General features: G+C 44.7%; 2 protein-coding genes across 8 annotated transcripts in view; one reads left to right on the top strand and one right to left on the bottom strand.

Moving 5' to 3' along the window:
- Positions 1-2167: 2167 nt before the first annotated feature.
- On the bottom strand, positions 2168-10973 carry LIG4 (DNA ligase 4). 7 transcript variants are annotated; one of them, XM_075918654.2, is made up of 3 exons: positions 10837-10968; positions 6240-6291; positions 2168-5815 (listed from the first exon to the last, which is right to left on the bottom strand). In XM_075918654.2, the coding sequence occupies exon 3, from the start codon at positions 5796-5798 to the stop codon at positions 3060-3062; it is 2739 nt and encodes a 912-aa protein (XP_075774769.2). In that variant the 5' UTR covers positions 5799-5815; positions 6240-6291; positions 10837-10968; the 3' UTR covers positions 2168-3059. The 7 variants fall into 7 exon arrangements, with proteins under 7 accessions (XP_075774769.2, XP_075774783.2, XP_075774777.2 ...); XM_075918668.2 differs by lacking the exon at positions 10837-10968 and adding an exon at positions 10633-10759; XM_075918662.2 differs by lacking the exon at positions 6240-6291 and having other exon boundaries at positions 10837-10973.
- Positions 10974-11050: 77 nt separating this feature from the next.
- TNFSF13B (TNF superfamily member 13b) overlaps positions 11051-20128 on the top strand; it is a 40435-nt gene continuing 31357 nt past the window's right edge. The window contains exon 1 of the mRNA XM_075918727.1: positions 11051-11118. The gene's annotated coding sequence lies outside the window, so the exon portion shown is untranslated. The remainder of the gene's footprint in view (positions 11119-20128) is intronic.

Raw genomic sequence — 20128 nt, 5'->3', positions numbered from 1 at the left:
CCTAAGCAGGTTTCCAACGTACATTCTGGGTAAAGTGGGCAGTCACAGGGAGATAACTAGGGGCAGGTTTCACCCCACAGGGCGTGACCAACTGGAAAAGTCAGTGTGTCTGATACTTGAGAAATTGTAGAATGGATTTGAGGAGACTCAGTACCGGAAAGGTTGAATAGTGGTAGAATAGTGGTAATATCATTAGCTCACAGACATTTACCTTCACCCCTTCTGTTCTGAAATTTGATTTGTCCTTTTCATGTGTGTTCATTTTTTTAATTGTATCCTTTGGTACATATGGTTGAGACAATCTTCTTCCACTATTTGATCTGAGGGAGTGAGTCTGGCCCACGAAAGCTCATCACCTAATAAACCATCTTGTTAGTCTTTAAAGTGCGACACAGTCCAGTTTTTTGTTTTACAAGAAAGGTTGTTGGAGTCACTCTGCAAGGAGTAAGGAGGCAGGTGGGAACATGTTAAACCTTTGGGCTTGAAAGCTTGCTACTGCCATCAGAGCTCTGAGCTATATTAACATATCACAAAGGTACCCAAAATTGTGAGGCTAGTAGGGACAGAATCTCTTACTGGTCTGAGTGACCCTAAAAAACATTTTTACATTCCTGTTAATACACCTAGAATTTGTTCTTGCACCGAAGCAGCATCAAAATTCTCTCTAACAGCCCTCGGTTTGAAAGTACCACTTTGCAGTAAGTGATAAACCATTCCTGGGGCTTGATGGCCCTCCTATATTTTTAGTTCAGAAGGTGGAGAAATCTACTAGGGGGGTAAGCTGTTCTAGATTTGATTTTGAGGAAGCATGAGAAAATGATTGACAATTGGAAAGTGGAAGGCAGCTTGAGTGAAAGTGAATGGTGATTAGGATTAAATTGATTTGTATTTCATTGTACCAATCAGTTTGAAATTAATTTAGAGATAAACCCTTTATGTGGTCCAGAAACAAACATTGATTCCACCTGGAATAACTTTTATACATTGCAGGCTATGTCTACACTGGTGGGTTCTTGTGCAAGGAGTCCTGTGCAAGAACACATCCACACTGCCATGAGAGATGTGCTTTTGCGCAAAAGCGCCCATGGCAGTGTGGATGAGCGGCAGGGGTTCTTGCGCAATAAAATTCTGTAGCTAAAATAGCTTTCTTGCGCAAGACAGTGTCCACACTTGTGCTTCTTGTGTGAGAGCTATGCTCTTTTCTTACAAGTGGAGGCTGTCTTGGCAAGAGCTCTTGCGCAAGAGAGCTTACACTTGTAAGAAAAGAGCATAGCTCTTGTGCAAGAAGCCATCTCTTACCACGCCGTACTGTAAATCTTCTTGTGCAGGAGCGGGTGTGTGGATGCACTGCGGATTATTGCGCAAGAACAGCCGCTCTTGCGCATGAAGCTGCAAATGTAGACAGCCTTATTGTTTTCACTAGCAACTCCATTGAAGAAGTGCTAGCAGGTTGATCTGAATTTTATTTTTGAACATCAAAGCCACAGGCCTTCCTTTTTTTAATCTATAGTGTATCATACCTGAGATTAAGGCAAAAGTTGTTTTTTTAAGAACCCAGGTTTAAAAAAATGACTTAATAGATAAGGCAGAAAGAAAAGATTCAAGTGCATTTTTTAAAATTGAGAAAAATATTGATGCATTAAATAGTTCTGATGCTTTTCATCATATATTACCAATAATGTTAAGTCATATTGTTAAGACATATTGAATTGTAAGGGATCTTTTAAGAGGAGAGTGTGTTGAGTGTCTTATGTAGGTCTATTTTCTGCTAGCTTAAATCTTCCATTTTAATAAATCCATTGTCTTTCATACTTGTAGTGCATAAAAACAATGGATCTGTGTATTCTGCAGTTTAATGACTCATTAGGTAAACTATATTAGGAGAAAAATAGGGATTTATAATAAATTTTTGTGAATAGTGAAAGGGAGGAAGAAAATGAGAAACCTACTTTCTTCCCCTTTGGCCTCTGATATAATGTTCCTAATTATTTATAACTGTTTTGAAAAATCCATAAGGTCAAATACCATTATGCAGAACCTCATCTTGAGTACATCATCATTAATGACTAATGCCTTAATAAGGCAGGATCAGCCACTAAATGTTCACGTACCTCCTCCCACCCCCTTAGAGAAGTATTTTCCCAATAAAATACATTTCAAACTGGAATAAAAATATAGAGATCTTTATTTCAATCATTCAGTAAAAAGTCTTGGTTAAAACAGAAGTGTATTTGCTATACATTACTAAACACCTTAAAATAACCCATATATTTTCACATATAGAAAGGCAAGCTGAAATTAGTGCGGGGGAATCCTGACTGTATTGTGGTCAGTAAGCGATTTGCTGGAGTTTTCAAATGTGTATATTCTCAACATATAAGTTACTTGGATATTTTATTTACCCTTCAACTAAACCTTTGGATCTAGGCCTATACTGTCTACTCACACAGAAGCACTTACACAAATAGTATTGAACTATTGAAAAATACCCTTAAAATTCACTTTCACCAAATTTACATGCAGACTAAATCCTGAAAGTTAGCATATCTTAAATATCTACTTCAGAACGTTAAAATGTATATAATACAATCATTATTCAGTGATTGATGTAGAACATTTAACCGTATAAAAACGTGTTAGCTGTGTTAATGCTTTGGTTTAAGATGCTTTTTGTAATTTAATTGCATATTCTTTTAAAATATTATTGATTTAAAAGTTCAATCTCACACCTCAGAAAGATCAAATGGTAGAAAATAGTATATAAATAAAGGGAAGTTTTATCAGTGGTACAAGGTTAACTTCATGGCTATAATTAAAATAATCTCCTATGGGAGATCTTTGTAAACACAAAGCTTATAATTATTTCATTAGCACTCTCCCAAGGTAGTCTGAAGTCTTTTTCTCCTTCTCCAGCACAGGAGATGCTATTTTTCTTTTTTCAATATATAAATATTAGAGCTACTCTTTACCCATAGGCTAGGTACACATCTGGAAACAAAGACTGACCTCATCAAATCTTAAGACCAGCAAGTTATCTTTACTTCTAATTAAAATCAGTTTTAAATTAGATATTGATTTTCATACTGTAACTTCCCCTCCTTTATAGAATCTGTTACCCACAGCTCAGATAGGATTTTAAATTTTCTCTCAAATGTTCTCCTAAGTGCTTTTATCTCTTTCACACGGGTACGATCTTCTCCCATAACTACATGGGACACACCCTCCTTTAGCTGCGAGACTACTTTTGCTCCATGGAAACGGAGCTCCAAAGCTCTAATTGATAGCATTGTTCCACGGGTCTTGGTACTCGGGTCATTAACAGTAGCATAAAGGTCCAGATAAATGGTATTTTGCCTGAACATACTGAGAGGAGAGCTGTTCCACAAATAACGTTCTTCTAAGTCAGCAATCATGTCCAAAGGCATCTTCTCATCATTTTCATTAATTCTTGAGAATATTTCCTTTATTTGGGTCAGATCTGTATCTGCTGTGTAGCTGTCACCATAACAGTCATACTCACATGCAAAATGTTGTTTTGTATCTGGAGACATGTGAATCATGAAGGCAGGCTGCCATGGTACAAACATTTTTGTTTCAAAACACTGTAAAAGCCACTCTGCTCTCACAACATCATGCTTGTTGGACAATATGATATTTTTTACTCTGACATTCTCAATTCCTGCAATAACACAATAAGTGTCTGGTCCAGGATTTTGCACCACATTGCCACCGCTTTCTGCTACTTTACTTTCCAGTTCAGATTTGGAATGGTTTTGAGTTCCAGTCATAACACAAAATTCAACGTCTTCAAATATATTAGAAACCTTGTTTACATTGGAAAGATCAGGGGCTTTAAACTGATCCATGATTCCAATTATTTTCTTTACCTTCGGTACAGTTTTCCGTTTCTTTTCTTGTGGTTCATCATCTCCCATATCAAGGTGCTTTGATGCTAGCTTCCCTGAAGCTTTACCCCTGAGCTGTTCTAAGAAATCCAAAGTCATACATTCATGCCACTCTTTGTCCTCTCTTATTTTCTCAATTCGAGGGAATCGCAGCGTGCAGTCAGTTTTGTACATATCACTAGCAACAATCTCCGCTGCCTTAATCTGAACTATGACTGAGTTACAAGGCTCAATGTAAACTTCAGGCTTCTCAGTCCCACATAAAATGTTACATGGAGGATCTCTTTTACGAAAAGGTTTCCAGTGTTTGGCCAACTTCAAACCAAGATCATACAGCTCCTTCATAGTGTAACCAGAACCAACACGACAAACAGAATGAAATACAGATGGTTTTTCACCAGGAGGGGAAGTCTCAGCAACAGCACACAAAAAGTGAGACATCATGCCACCACGCAAACCTTTGCCCCAGTAACCACCAACAATTAAAAGGTCTAGTTCATCCATGAGTCCATTGACATATTCAGGTTTGATTTTTAACCAGCCTTCTCCACGCTTGTCTGGCTTGTAAATGGACATAGGATCTTTTATCATGATTCCTTCTTCTCTGTTATCTATTGCTTCATTTAGAGCATCAACTACTTCTTTCCTAGTGCTAGCTTGTGTTTTATGCACTATGTGAATTCTGCCTATCATTGGTGTGAAGAGTTCATTTAGAATCTCATATCTTTTGCTTAGTACTTCATGACCCAATTTCTGATCATTAACCAATAATACATCAAACACACAAAAACATGTCTGCAGATCAGAATCATCTACCATTCTTTTTATGTCAAATTTGTTTCCCTTCTGCATAAAAGTTTGTGTATTGGGATTGTAGGCCATCATTTCACCATCAAGAATGCAGTTTTGTATATTATTTTTAAACACATTATGAATAAATGGAGTTAATGAACCTTCAAGGGGAGAAGCACCAAACTGCTGAGTATAATCATACCCATTACGGGAGAAATACTTGTATACATCACCATCTTTATGCATCTGCATACGTTCACCATCTAGTTTAGTTTCTATGTAGAAACTCTGGTTATTCATTTGTTTCTCGATTTGCTTGACATTAGCAATAGCAGCAAGCATAGGTTTAAAGGCAGAAAACAACATGATGGAAACATCACTGAGTGACACAGCAGGGTCATGAAGTAGTCTGCAAACTTTCTCTAGGTCAGTTGTGACATTGTGTAACTCGGAAGCATCAGGATGGAAAAGGGAAAATATGGTTTGCTGGCTAACACCAAGTTTTAGATCCTTTATAATCATCCTGATTAGCCACTTTTGTTCGAGTGCTGAGCTCTGAGTTATTAACTGAAGAAGATTTTTCTTTACTAGGTCCTTTCTTTTGGCAGCATTATTACCAGCAACTGAATTCAAGAGTTCATTCACCTGTTCTATTGTCAGTTTGCCTTGTTTTGGGCACCTTGGTTTCAATACAAAATAGGCAATCATTGCAAAGTCTCCAGCATCTCCATGTGAGCCAGTAGGTGTTCTATAATTTAAAAGTTTTAGGGCATCTTTTCCTTCTTTGGGTAAATTGAGCAGTTCAATATACAGCTTAGCAAGCATGGTTTCTTTAATTCCATAAGCCATTCTCTCTCTTTCCAATTGCGGGAGAATAAGACGCATTGCTGGATAAAAAGAGTCTGTGACATCTCTCTCTTTTTTGTGAAGAGCATCATGAAATTTCCTCCATGAATCTAAAAATTCCTTAAAATACTTGGTTTTCTCTGGCCGGGATTTACATTTCTGTATTCGTTCTAAAATTGAGCATAGATCTGCAAAGGGAACTACTGATGCTACACTTCGCCTAGGGGAAGATTGTGAAGTAGGTGGGCAAGACATCAGGATTCACTTTTTCACTAAAAAACAAACAAACAAACCACAAAAATAGTTAAAGTGATAAAACATACTACTAAGTCGCCATATTTTTTCAAAGGAATTAATTTAATTGTTTTTACATTAAAGGTATCTCCTGATTGCTTTCACCTAGACCACCATTATAATCATTTATTACAGCACCATGCAATCAACCCAACAGAAATCAGGATCCCCTTGTACTAGGCTCTGAATAAAATACATAGTAAATCCCTGAAGAGAATATATTTTACATTAATAAGACAGATAATTGATAGAAAAGGAAATCTCTAATTTTTACTGAGGGGGAACTGAAGCACAATGATTTCAAGTACAATGTTTGAATGTGCCTAAGTGTATTAGGAGCAAAAGTTTCATTACTAAAAGTTACTAAGGTTTGGTCTACAGCTAAATCATAGGTCAACTTACATTTCTGGAGATATGAAATATTGCATGAACTGTTCAACATAGTCAGGATGACCTAGGTTGACAGAAGAATTTTTCCATTAATCTAACCAGTGCATCTCAAGGAGATAAATTAACTACAGCAACAGAAAAAACTTTTCTATTACTAACATGAGGCTCTATGCTATAGCAGCATAACTGCAGCATTTACAGTTGTGTTGCTTTTAGCTTGTGTGTAATAGAAATCAGAGATGTAAGAGTGCAACTGCTTAAATAGGTAACTGATAAGCTCATATTGGTTAGCCAAATGTTAGATGCAGTTCCTGGTCTGGGAACCAGGGAGCTGGCTGCTGCCCTGCGCTTCTGCCTCTGCACTTGGAGCAGCTGCTGGTTCCCTGGGAGCAGGATGGCAGGTGGGAGCTGACATGCACGGGAAACCAATAGCCAACTCCACTGGCTCCGGAGAGTTCCAAGTCAAGACATAAATACACAGGAAAGTAATAGGTCTCAGATCCAGATCCTAGCTTAACATGGGCTCAGGTCCTGCAGGGACTGGGGCAACATTCCCTCTAATTTTTACTAGCCATTTTCAGAATAAATAGCTTTCTTTGATAGGATAACAAGTCTTGTGGATAAGGGAAAAGCAGTGGACGTGGTATACCTAGACTTTATTGATAAGATAATGCAAGACCGAATCAAATAAACTAAGCAAATACAATTTAGATGGGGCTACTATAAGGTGGTTGAATAACTGGCTCCCATAGAGTAGTTATTAATGGTTCACAATCCTGCTGGAAGGGCATAACAAGTGGGGTTCCGCAGGGGTCTGTTTTGGGACCGGTTCTGTTCAATATCTTCATCAACGATTTAGATATTGCCATAGAAAGTACACTTATTAAGTTTGCAGATGATACCAAGCTGGGAGAGATTGCAACTGCTTTGGAGGATAGGGTCATAATTCAAAATGATCTGGACAAACTGGAGAAATGGTCTGAGGTAAATAGGATGAAGTTTAATAAGGACAAATGTGAAGTATTCCACTTAGGAAGGAACAATCAATTTCTCACATACAGAATGGGAAGCGACTGTCTAGGAAGGAGTACTAAGAAAGGGATCTAGGTGTCATAATGAACCACAAGCTAAAATGAGTCAACAGTAGGACACTGTTGCAAAAAAAGCAAACATAATTCTGGGATGCATTAATTTTGTGAACAAGATATGAGAAGTCATTCTTCCATTCTATTCTGCGTTGGTCAGGCCTCAATTGGAGTACTGTGTCCACTTCTGGGCACCACATTTCAAGAAAGATGTGGAGAAATTGGAGAAGGTCCAGAGAAGAGCAACAAGAATGATTAAAGGTCTAGAGAACATGACCTATGAAGGAAGGCTGAAACTGGGCTTGTTTAATTTGGAAAGGAGAAACAGAGGGGACATGATAGCAGTTTTCAGATATCTAAAAGGGTGTCACAAAAAGGAGGGAGAAAAATTATTCTCCTTAGCTTCTGAGGACAGGGCAAGAAACAATGGGCTTAAAATGCAGCAAGGGAGGTTTAGGTTGGACATTAGGAAAAACTCCCTCCCCATGCACTGTATGAAGCCAAATCCCAGAGATACAATTTTGTGTTTTAATCTGTTCTGTTCTCAGTTGCTTTATAACACCTAATAACCAAGTATACTTTACTAAATACATCTTTCTGTTTTGTTTTTAAAGTCTCCTTTTTTAAGGGTATGATTTGATTCGTGTGCCCTGGAAGGTAGGAGGTTTGTGTATGAATGCTTAAGATGGAGAGCTCAGCTATCAGAAGTTTCTCTCTCTCTTTCTTTTTTAAAGCTCTCTTGTGGTAAAATACCTTGGGTGTGCCACTCAGGAAGAAGTGAAAGTGTTTTCTTTCTGGGTTCAAGAAGAAAGGCTGCCACCACCAAGTGAAACCTCTACTCCCGAAGCCAGGGAATCTGTGAGCTTGGAGAGGCTACATTTACACTGCAGGATTCTTGCGCAAGAAGACTTTTGCGCAAAAACTTCTTGCACAAAAGCATGTCCACGCCTCAAAGACCATTGCAAAAGTGATGTGCTTTTGCGCAAGAGAGCATCCTCACTGCATGGATGCTCTTGTGCAAGAAAGCTCTGATGACCATCCACAGAATGGCCATCAGAGCACCTGTGCTTTTTCCCTCTGGAGCATCCACACTTGCCTTTTTGTGCAAGAGCTGTAGCGCAATAGGGAGTTATGCCTCATAGAAGGAGAGGTACCTATACCAGCAAAAGCCCTCTGTTCTGCCCTTTTACTGCTGATTCATTTGTGCAAAAGCACATTTGAGGTATGGATGCGCCACATTTTTCACACAAAAACCTTGCAGTGTAGACGTAGCCTGAGTGCTTAAGTGGAAGCCTATAGAGCAGGGGTGAGTAAAGGAGCCTCCGCAGGCTAGATCCAGCTCACCAAGCAAGTGGATCCAGCCCGCGGATGCCCTACTACTACCCCACTCCCAGGCCAATAAGGACCTGGGGGCGTGACGGGCACGCAAAGTCTCTTGGCTCCTTACCCTACCTTGCAAGTGTCGTGCACCCCTTGCAGAGCGGGGACAGGGAGCAAGAGACTTCACATGCTCCTCCTGCCCCCGACCCTGATTGGCCTAGGGGGTAGGAGAACATACAGTCTCCTGCCCTGCAAAGAGCATGTGATGCTCAGAGTGAAAGCGCCGTATGCGCCTTGCAGGGCGGGAGCATGTGGTCTCCTCCTGCCCTGCAAGGGGAACACAGTGCTTTCACTAAGCACCATGCGACCCTTGTAGGGTGGGGGGCAAGGAGAGAGACTGCACGCTCCTCCCACCCTCAGGTCCTGATTGGCCTGTGAGTGGGGTAGTAGCAGGGCATCCGTGGGCTGGATCCACCAGTTGGCCTGGGGCAGGGAAAGCTCACAGTCTCCTCCTGCCTTGCAAGAAGGCAGGTGCCTAGAGGGAACCGCAGCTGTTCAGAACAGTCGATGGTTCTCTCTATGCAGGAAAGGGCGGGGGCAAAGACTTCACATGCTCCCCGCACCCTTAGGCCAATCAGGGTCTGTGGGAGAGAGAGCAGAGAAGTGATCTGGTCCCACCCCTTCCAGGGCAGCTTGAAGCCACTTCAAAAATTAGTGAAGAGACCCTCCCCCATATCTAAAATTAATTCCCGTCTCTGCTATAGAGGAAAAATACTTTAAGGTCTCTTGTGAGCCCACACCTTCTGTACTCTGAGTGGGGAACAATCTAGACATGCTGTCTGTGGGCACTTTGTTAATCAGATGGGAAGATGTTAGAGTTAGGGAAGTAAAATCCCAGTTAATCAGTTAAATGCAAGTTTAACCAGCTAACAGGTGACAGCAGCCATTACAGTCTATAGTGAGCAAGCCACATTATTCAAGCTAACTAACAACACTCAATGGCTGTCTACACTGGCCACTTATTCCGGAAAAATCAGCCGCTTTTCCGGAATAACTTGCCAGCTGTCTACGCTGGCCCCTTGAATTTCCGGAAAAGCACTGATGAGCTACTGTAAAATCATCAGTGCTTTTCCGGAAAAACTAAGCTGTTCCCGTTCAGGCAAAAGTCCTTTTCCGGAAAACTGTTCTGAAAAGGGGCCAGTGTAGATAGCACAGATTTCTTTTCTGCAAAAAAGCCCCGATCACGAAAATGACAATCGGGGATTTTTTGCGGAAAAGTGCGTCTACATTGGCACGGAGGCTTTTCCGGAAAAAGTGCTTTTCCGGAAAAATATCCTGCCAATGTAGACGCGCTTTTTCCGGAAATACTTAAAATGGAAAACTGTTCCGTTTTAAGCATTTCCAGAAAAGGATGCCAGTGTAGACGTAGCCAATCAGCTTATTGGTTAACTGGTGTTTTGGTTAAACCCTAACATTCCCAGTAAGAAAGTAAGAATATTCATTAAAAATTTAATCCTACCTAATGTCCCTTAAGTGAACTGCTAGATGTCAGAGCCTGTTAATTCTAGAGCTGAGTGGGTCTAATATTTAGCCATCTCCTTTATACATGACTTCGACACAATGCTCATTGCTAAGTTATCTGCCAGAAAGTTAGGCTTGCCCCAGTAGCCCCTAGGGAGAGCTGATGAGTGTCTGTGTGTGCATGGAGATCACCCCCCCCCCTTCCCATTTGTAGTTTGGCTTATACTGATCGTGCTCAGTAACAATGGGGGGGGGATCCTCACTTTGCCCCCCCCCACTCCCCTTCCCATGCTACTCAGCACGCACAGGTCACTCTCTCCCTCCTCCCCCCTCTGATCTGATGCCAGCTGCGCAGCCAGGACACGTTCCGTTCCACTGGTCAGCGGAACGCGGCTGCGTCACAATGGGCCCAGCGCAGCCCCCGGCCCAGGCGGGGAGCTCGCAGCCCCTGGCCCCGCCCGCGCAAACGACTCACCCACCCGAGCAGCAGCACGCCCAGCTTCTACCCCACAGTCTACGTCACCACACGTCATTAGGGGAAGACGTGCGAAGCCCCAGAAATTCATTCCTCGGACCCGCCCATTCGGAGGCTACGGGGGGGGGGGGGAAGGAGGAGTGCCAGGTGGAGGACCTGCCCCGCGCGCCATGGTTAGGTCCCACCCGAGAGTAGTTCTCACACTCGCCTCTGCGCCGGTAGGTCGGTTCATCACATGGATCCGGCGGCCCCGTTTCACTTAGCCGCCCCCGCGCGCAATAGTTTCTCCTACTCGCTGGCCGGGGCAGGGGGAGGCGCCCGAACTATGCCCTTGCCCCCGGAAGCGGAAGTGGTGGCGGGCGGTGGCGTGGTCCCCGGAAGCGGCGGGGGCTGAAGTTGCAAGTCCCGGCTTCGGCCGCGGAGGAGAATGAGGCGCGGGGGTCTCGCCCCGCCCCGTTCCAGCCTGGGAGCGGCAGCGCGGCGCGTCTGAGTGAGTGACAGAGAGAGAGAGAGAGAGAGACGCTTCCTCCGCCCGCGCGCTGACCCCCTCCCCCCCCGAACCCCCCCCCGCGCGGTCTGTCAGTGGAGGGGGCCCCGCGCAGCCCCGTCCCCCGCGGCTCGGTGCCAGTCTGGGCCGGGCGGGCGCTCGGCGAGAGAGACTCGCGGGGCGGCCCCTGCGCCAGTCCCCGGCTCCGCCCGCGCAGGGCCTGGTGGCTGGATCGGGGCCGCAGTGGCTGAGCGCCGTTGGGTCGGTAGCTGAGGTTCCGCCGCCCCGTGACCGTGAGGAAGCGCGTGGACAAGGCGTGTGTGAGAGAAGGGCGCCGGGAGGGAAGAGGAGGAAAACCAGCGGGATACAAGGGCTGTTCCCGGATGCGCTAAGTCTAGTAATCCAAGGAAGATGGATTGGAAGCTGACAGTCACCTGGTTCAGAGACACGTTTGCATAACTACGCCCCACAAGCTTCGTTTGACACTTAATCCTGCCTTGCCAGATATTAAGGTTCCAAATCTCCATATTTATTTTGTAGGTCTATTTTGAGTTTTGCAATTTTTAGTTGTTAAAAATAATTTCTCAGATAATTTGTCCAAATTGTACAGGTCTATAATAGCCACAAAAAAAAGTCATTTTCTCTCAGCCATTCCCCATGCCAAGAGTATGCCCAACCTTCCAGTTAAGTTGGCTTTTTGAGCGTCTTGATATTTTCTAACGCTTCAGAGGGGTAGCCGAGTTAGTCTGTAACAGGAAAAACTTAAAAAAGAAATAGTCTAGTAGCACCTTAAAAATTAACAAAACATGTAGATGGTATCATGAGCTTTTCTGGGCACAACCCACTTCTTCAGATGACTGGAGTGTTGGAAGTCCAGATCCAAGCATAAATAAGGGAAGGAGGGAGAGGGGGGAAAAGGAAAAAAAATGGAGGGAGGAAGAAAAAAGAGACCTTGAGTAGCTAAGCTTCAGAGGGATAGCCAAGTTAGTCTGTAACAGGAAAGACTTACGAACAACAAATAGTCTAGTAACTATTTAGTCTTTAAGGTGCTACAAGAGGCTTAGAACCATTTGTTTACACTTGGAAAGGCAAATGACCAGCAGAAGATTCTACACTCCTTCCCTTATTTATTCTTGGATCTGAATTTCCAACACTCTGGTCATCTGAAGAAGTGAGTTGTGCCCACGAAAGCTCATGATACCATTTACATGTTTTGTTAGTCTTTAAGGTGCTACTAAACTATTTGTTTTTTGTTTTTTTTAATATTTTCTGTTTGCATTACTAAACTCTTAGGCATTACTTCTTACTGTTAGTCAAGAACTCTTGGCTTAAGGAAACTACTAACATATTCACAAAAGCTTGCCTCAAAGATACTGTTTTGAAGGATCATTAAGGATTGCTGATTTTGGGGGTCTACATTAGATGTAACCAGTTAATCAGGGGCCTGAGCATGAACACTCCTCCTCCCCTCACACACACAGTGTGGCATAGTGGAACCTGCGGCAGGGTCAGCTCGGCCTGGTTGGAGGTGGGCCTGCCGCTTTATGCCACCCACAGGATCCTGCAGTGGGCACTGTCCGAGGTTCTCTGCTCGGTGTCCCCATCCGGTTCTCTCATTTTAAACCTTTGACCGCACCCCTGATCCTGTTTTTCATTTTTTGTCCCCCGTAATTTGTTGAATCTTGGGTCCAGTGGTCTCTCCCGCAGGGCTGGGGGAGAGGCCTTTGGAAGTGGGCAGTCTTATGATTCCCATGATTCAAATAGTGCCCCCACTACACCTCCCTCTGGTTATTTATCTTTCAGTCTGTGTTGCCTCCTGGAGTAGAGGGCTAGGGTAGTGAGAGCACCCCGGATCCCACCCAGAGCCAGCATCCAAGGGGACAATCATGGATAAAAGAGATCTGCAAGAAAAGGTGTCATTGACTTGGGAGCAAAAGCATGGGCTACGTCTAGACTGCATGATTTTTCGGAAATGCTTTTAACGGAAAACTTTTCCGTTAAAAGCATTTTCGGAACAGAGCGTCTAGATTGGCACGGACGCTTTTCCGCAAAAGCACTTTTTGCGGAAAAGCGTCCCTGGCCAATCTAGATGCGCTTTTGCGCAAAAAAGCCCCGATTGCCATTTTCGCAATCAGCGCTTTTTTGTGGAAAACAAATCTCAGCTGTCTACACTGGCCCTTTTGCCTGAATGGGAGCAGCATAGTATTTCCGCAAAAAGCACTGATATCTTACAGTAGGAAGTCAGTGCTTTTGCGGAAATTCAAGCGGCCAGTGTAGACAGCTGTCAAGTTTTTCCGGAAAAGTGGCTGATTTTCTGGAAAAACTGGCCAGTCTAGACACAGCCATGCAGAATAAAGGCAGGACACTGTGACTCACAGGGATACGCACAGGGAACAGTGGCTTCTCTGTTTCTTATTAAGCCAGTGAAAGGCCTGGCTTTTGAGCCTGGTTACTGAACTTGGTTAATTAGGGGAAGAAGGTGTGTTGGGGGTAGGGAGAGCATAGGGTGGAGTGGAGCTATGCTCCATCTGACCCTCTATGCTAAAAGCTTTCGGGTATATTTAGGATACAGGAGTGAAATATTATTAATTTCATAACACAAGTCTACAAGTCTGAAAAAAGTTGGCTTAATCAAATTGGGCCGAGCTTAGAATAAATTAGTACAAGTACATTAACAATAATAAAAATAATTATAAAACCTGCTTAAACATAAGTTAACTGGGATTTTACGTCCCTAGTCTGCATGTTGGAGCTGAGCTTTACATTAAAAAAGTGAATTTTATATACTTTCTTCATTACCTCAGCCTCCGTTTTGGCCAGTGCAAAAGAATGTTTGTTAAAAAAATTAATATTTACCATTTTTAGACTGTACAATATTTTGGTGAAGACATTTAACTCTTGTCATAGTTTTCCAAGAGAAACAATATGTTGTTTGAAATATTGTGGAACATGACTTCTTTCCTTCATTGAAATCAATTGGATATTTTTGGCCATGACAAGCAACCATTTTCGTTGCAGTTATTAAGGGCTAATGTTTTATCCAGTAATGAGGAGACGGCACACGTAGGCAATATAATTCAGTTTCATATCCACTGGTGCAGGAGTTTGGAGTTGATTTTGTAGCTCTTCTGGTAACTAGGGTTGTTAGAGTGTAGCTGAATAACTGTTTAACCGATAAGTTGTTGCCCCATAACAAAAAGTGAGATGTATTTGGATTCTTTTATATATTTTATGAATATTTAAATTTCTTTGAACAAAGAAACTTTTTAACTGATTTTAAATAATTCTTTAAAACAGGGATGGGGTCTCTAAGGACTGGGGACCAGATGTGGCTCTCAGCTTGCCTGGATCTGGCCCTTGAGACTCAGCCCCCATTCACCCCCCCCCCCCCAGCATTGAGGAGCCCGTGATGGTGCTCCAGCCCCGCTGCCATTCCCCTGTGGGGCTGGTGCACGCAAAATCTACTAGCCTGGACCCCCAAAAAGGTTCCCAAAACTTGCTTTGAAAGCTACATTTAGGACAGTAGAGAAGCTTTAAGCCATCTTTACTTAATTAGTTGTATTCTGAGTTATGTTGTATTTAGGATGTAAAATCTCATTTGATTGATTAACTGGTTAAATGTTATGTTTAGCTGGTTAACCAATGAAGCAGAATCCCACGGGCGGGGGACCACTCCAGCTCAGCTGGAGTGGTCCCCTGCCTGCAGCCCACTGGGCCTGGCCTAACCAGAGCAGTCCGCAACCCATGGTGCTGCTGGCTGCTGGCCCCATGAGACTCCCATTCACATATAGTTGTATATCATCAAGAGAAACTTTAGAGATGTTTCTCATATTAAGGCTGGTTTTAAATGTCTTGAGAACTCAATATTTGATATCCATAAGGTTTTGCTTGACTCCCAGCTTCCAGTTTAGAGAATGCAACGTTTATATTCTATTTCTAGCTGAATTTAATTTCCACAATGGTAATTTTTGTTGCTATGGTTTTTAAATCATAGTTTATTTATCTAATTTTGGTATGTATACCTACCAAAGAGAAATGTACACATATATTCTTTCAGTATAAACAGTATACGTAAATTGCGACTAAGATTGTATATTTTACAGTTCTGAAGTTCCTCGCTTTTAAGTGCTACCTTTCTAGTATTACCAGAAAGTGTTGGCACCATGATAATTTTTTTTTCTTTGTTTAAAGATAAACAATGGTTTCCAAATGTTTGTGTGTTCCAGAGATGTAATTTCTATTTTAATCTACAGGCAGTCCCCGAGTTACGCAAATCCGACTTATGTCCGATCCGCACGCGAGAAAAGCTGCTCCCGGTGTCCCTGGTCTGCTGGAGACGGTCCCCAGCAGACCAGAGGTACTGGGAGCAAAGCGGCAGCGGAGTCCCGCGCCTCTGAGGCTTTGCCAGAGCAAAGCCTCAGAGGCGCGGCACCACGCCGCTGCTGCCGCTTTGCTCCGGGTGTCTCTGGTCTGCTGGGGACTGTCTCCAGCAGACCAGGACACCCGGAGCAAAGCCGGGGAGGCGGAGGGGTCCCGCGCCTCTGAGGCTTTGCTCTGGCAAAGCCGGGGAGGCACAGGACGCCGCTGCCGCTTTGCTCGCGGTGCCTCTGGTCTACTGGGGACCGTCTCCAGCAGACCAGGGACACCTGGAGCAAAGCCGGGGAGGTGGAGGGGTCCCGCGCCTCTGAGGCTTTGCTCCCCGTGTCCCTGGTCTGCTGGGGGGGGGGGCGCGCAGCTAGTGGCCCTCCCCCCCAGCAGACCAGGGAAATGTTCAGCAAAGCCCCGGGCCTGTGGTAGAGCAGGTGGGGCGCTGCCGGTTGGTCCCGCAGCACCGCTCCTTGGCGCTACTGGACCAACCCGGCAGCACCCCAGCTGCTCTGCCCCAGGCGTCCCTGAGTCAGCCGCTGCTGAAACTGACCAGTGGCTGACTACAAGGAGCCCCTGCCCGGGGCTTCCTGGAATCAGCTGCTGATCAGTTTCAGCAGCAGCTGACTTGGGGATGCCTGGGATTCTTAAGTTGAATCTGTATGTAGGTCAGAACTGGCGTCCAGATTCAGCCGCTGCTGAAACTGATCAGTTTCAGCACCGGCTGAATCTGGACGCCAGTTCCGACTTACATACAGATTCAACTTAAGAACAAACCTACAGTCCCTATCTTGTACGTAACCCGGGGACTGCCTGTACTAGTACAAAAATATGTAGAAGCACCACTGCAGAGGGTAGGCAAACGTATGTCAACAAGTAGAACATTTGTGTTCCAAATAACATCACAAATGGGGAAAAGCTAGTCAATTATTGCTGAACTGTGTCCCAAGTCAGCAGAGTAGGGAGCAGCTGGCTTCTTTGCCCCATAGCAAATGATGCTCCTTATTCATAAATTCATCCTTCTCTTTAAATGGAAATGCAGCATTCTTTTGTTCTACAGTTCATATTATATTAGTGGTGGGCAATCTACGTCCCATGGACCCCCTCACTATGTACCCCATGTGTGTCTCATGCATTCTCATACTTATTAAGCCTTCTCCCTCTCAGCACTTTTCTAGAACGCATGAATCTCCTGATTCCTGCTCCATCCCCACTCACTCTCCTCACTCCCACAGCTGGACTGCTACGAATCAGCTCTTTGTGGCATTCCAGCTCTGGGATGGAGGAAGAGTGTGGATGGAGCATGAATCAGGCGATTCAGGCCTCCTCTGAAAGTGCTGGGAGGGAGGGGGAGAAGCTAGTAAGTGCGGGACTCCGGTGCCTCAGCACATAAAAGGTACATGGGTGGGGGGGCGGGAAGACAGGAGACAGACCACCACTGATCTAATCTGATCTGTAGAACAGAAGAATGTTGGAATTCCATTAAAAGAGAAAGATGAATTTACAAATAAGGAGCATCATTTGCTTCCTACTCTGCAGATGGAACTCCAGTGGGTCATGGGCTAGGGATGTTGAATAGTCAATTTACCATAGTAATTCCTGTCGGTTAGTGGACTATTATAAGGTCTCAGGGGGTGGGGCTAGCAGCCAGTGTGCTCCAGCTCCACTCGTGGGGAGCCCGCTGTCACTCTGCACTTCTGCCTCTGCATCAGAGGCAGCAGCGTGGGGTGGCAGGCAAGAGCCAGTCTGAGGGGAGCCAGTTTAAAAACCGCTATTTGTAACACTGTGCTGCTGCCTCTGATACAGGGACTGCTTCTGTGGCCGAGCCTCTGCGGCGGGTCCAAGGTTACCAAGGCGCCTCTGTCTGTAGGGACCTCAGACCCCCCACACAGACAGGGGTTGCTGCCATGAAACAGCCTCCCCTGCCCTCAGAGGCAGCAGCGCGGGGGGGAGGGGCGTAGGGGGGGCAAGGTGGCACTGCAGAGCTCGTGCTGGGGGGGGGGGGCTTTTAAGCTGGCTCCTGCTCCCTCCTCCTCCTCCCCTCCCCACCTCTGAAGTAGGTAAAATGTTAGTAGTCAAGAATTTAACCAGTAAGTCTAGGCTTATCAGTTAATGGTATATTTGACTAGTTTACATCCCTACCATGGGCTGTTGCAGCCCATTGAGGTGAAGGAGGGCCACTCGTGAAGCCAATCCACTTTTTGTGGTTGTTCGCCTATCCCTGGGTTAAGTATTGTGCTTGTGTTGTAGTAAGCAGTTTTGCAGCTTGATGGCAGTACTGCTCTCTGAAGAAAATACTATCTGTAGTCTTCTGTAAAATTATTTTACATTCATATTAGTTTACAGGGTCACTTCCAGAAGTTTAATTTCAGTTTTTTCTCAGAAAGGAATCTTTGTTACTACACTCGAGCACACTTTTTCAAATGATGTTCGGGCGCAGCGGGGAGAAAAGTAAAATTAAAAATTCTATGGAACTCTTTTATTTGGACTGCATGGCTACCAATTTAATCATATGTCTTCCTCCTCTACTTTTATGACAGTTATATCATGGAGGGTCTAAAACTACTCTTCTGTCAAATCTCCTTCAAGCTTCTGAGAAGCTGTAATGCTGAACATCAGTTGTAACTTATTCCTTCAGATGTCCTAAGTTTCAGATAACTGTAGGGAAGAATACTATGCAGCCAGCTGACCGCAGTATTAATCATCAGATACCCAAGGACACAAATAGGTATAATATTCTCTCTAGTGCTGAATGCACAATAGGGTAGTGAATGGTTAACCGGCAAGCATCCCTCTCACCAGCCAATATTAACAGGTTAACCACTAAGCATCATCATCTCCTTCCCCCTCTCCCCTCCCGGGCACTGGCAACCAGTTAGCTGGTATGCACCTTGCCGGGTAATGCTTACCTGTTACGGTTAATGAGAGGGGCCTGCTCTAGCCTGGCCAGAATAGCTCCCATCCATGGGGGACCCGGTCTGACTCACCATGGGCAGAGGTCGCTCCAGCTCAGCCATGGCAGGCAGGAAGGTTGCAACAGCCGAACTGGATTTGAGCAGCTCCTCTGCCCACCTCCTCATTTCCCGTTTAAGTGGTTAATCGTATAATCATAACATTTAACCAGTTAACTGATAAACTGGGTTTTACAGCCCTATTGTGGAAAGAGATGGATTTGTGGTAGTACAGTATCCCCTCCCCCTTACTATCAGTTTAAACAAAGTACCATTTCTTTAAAGCTCCATTTTTCAAGAGCTATAAAACTTTAGGTCGGGTTGGGAATCTATGGCCCGTGGCTTGCCTTGATCAGGTCCATGAAGCTCAGGACTCCTCCCCCACAGCGGGGAGCTGGTGCTAGTGCTCCAGCCACAGTGTACCCTGCGTGGCTCGAGCACACAGAGCCACCTGTGTCCTCCCCAGAAGTTGCACCAGGTAGATGGCCCCCTTCTCTACTCTCTTCCCCACGTCACTACTGCACCGTACCTCCTACTCAGACCCTGCACTACCAGCCCAGGCCTGCACACTTTCTCCCATGCTTTAGGTACGTGACAAATCGTTGGGGCTGGGCCAAGCCCACTGCTCTGTGGGTGGGGGACTGCGCCAGCTGGGCACTTGGCAGCATGGGACAGGCTGGGCTGGAGGAGTCCCTTGCCCATGTCAGGCGGTGGGCACCTCCAGCCACCTCGGGCTGACAGTTAACCACTTATCTGGTGAACATCACCTGGTAAGGGTGATGATTATTGGTTAACCCCAATGCCTGCTATCTTGTAAAATTTCACTTGTCACAGCCTTCAGATAGGGAAGTGTGGCATCTGATGTAGTTCAGTTCAGCACTGCTATGACTTGTAGAGGTTCTTTAGATTTGTCAGGACAGTTCCTAGTTCTGTTTTTTTCCTCATGGTGACGGTAACCTCATGTACTGGATCACAGATATTTCCCTCGTGTGTGAATGGCTTATATCAAAAAGATATTTGGGATCCCTTTTCTTCTTTTTGCAAGGGCAATCATTTCGCTCTTCTTTCTCAGGGACTCTTCTTTAAAGAGTCTCAGGGAACTCCCTCCTGGCCCCCACTTCCTGCGGGGCTTCCTTTTGAAATGTACAAGAGCCCCAAGGGGGAGCTTGTCCATTTCAAAGGCTCCGGTGATGCAGAGAGCAAGGAGCCAGTGGTGGTGTCACCCGCTGGTCCCACACTTGCTACGGAGCTTCCTTTTGAAATGTACAAGATCCCCATTGGGGAAGTGCGGGGCCAGCAGGGAGTGTTCCCTAAGACTCTTTAAAAAAGAGTCCCTGAGAGAGAAGAGAAATGATTGCCCTTGGAAAAAAAGAAAAGAGATCCCAAATACCTCTTTGATATAAGCCATTCACTCATGAAGGAAATACCTGTGATCCAGTACATGGGGTTACTATCACCAGGAAGAAAAAAAACAAAAAAACATAATAGCACTGTAGCAGGGCTCTTGCTACAGTTCAAAGACGGAGGCTCCCTTATAGACTAATCAAATAGGTCATGGCTCCTTCCCCACTCTGGCATGATAAATGCAGAAGTGGGGGCCAGCAAGTGTACCCCAAAGCCTTATCTACCAGGCTTTGGTATAAAACTTCCCCCAAAATCTTAAAAACCTAGATTTTGGAATAAAACTTCCGCTGCCA

Source organism: Pelodiscus sinensis, chromosome 1 (genome assembly GCF_052426305.1).
Source record: "Pelodiscus sinensis isolate ZL-2025 chromosome 1, ASM5242630v1, whole genome shotgun sequence".
Classification (NCBI taxonomy): domain Eukaryota; kingdom Metazoa; phylum Chordata; order Testudines; family Trionychidae; genus Pelodiscus; species Pelodiscus sinensis.
Note: the sequence above shows the minus strand (reverse complement) of the source record. Positions and strands in the feature narration are given on the sequence as shown.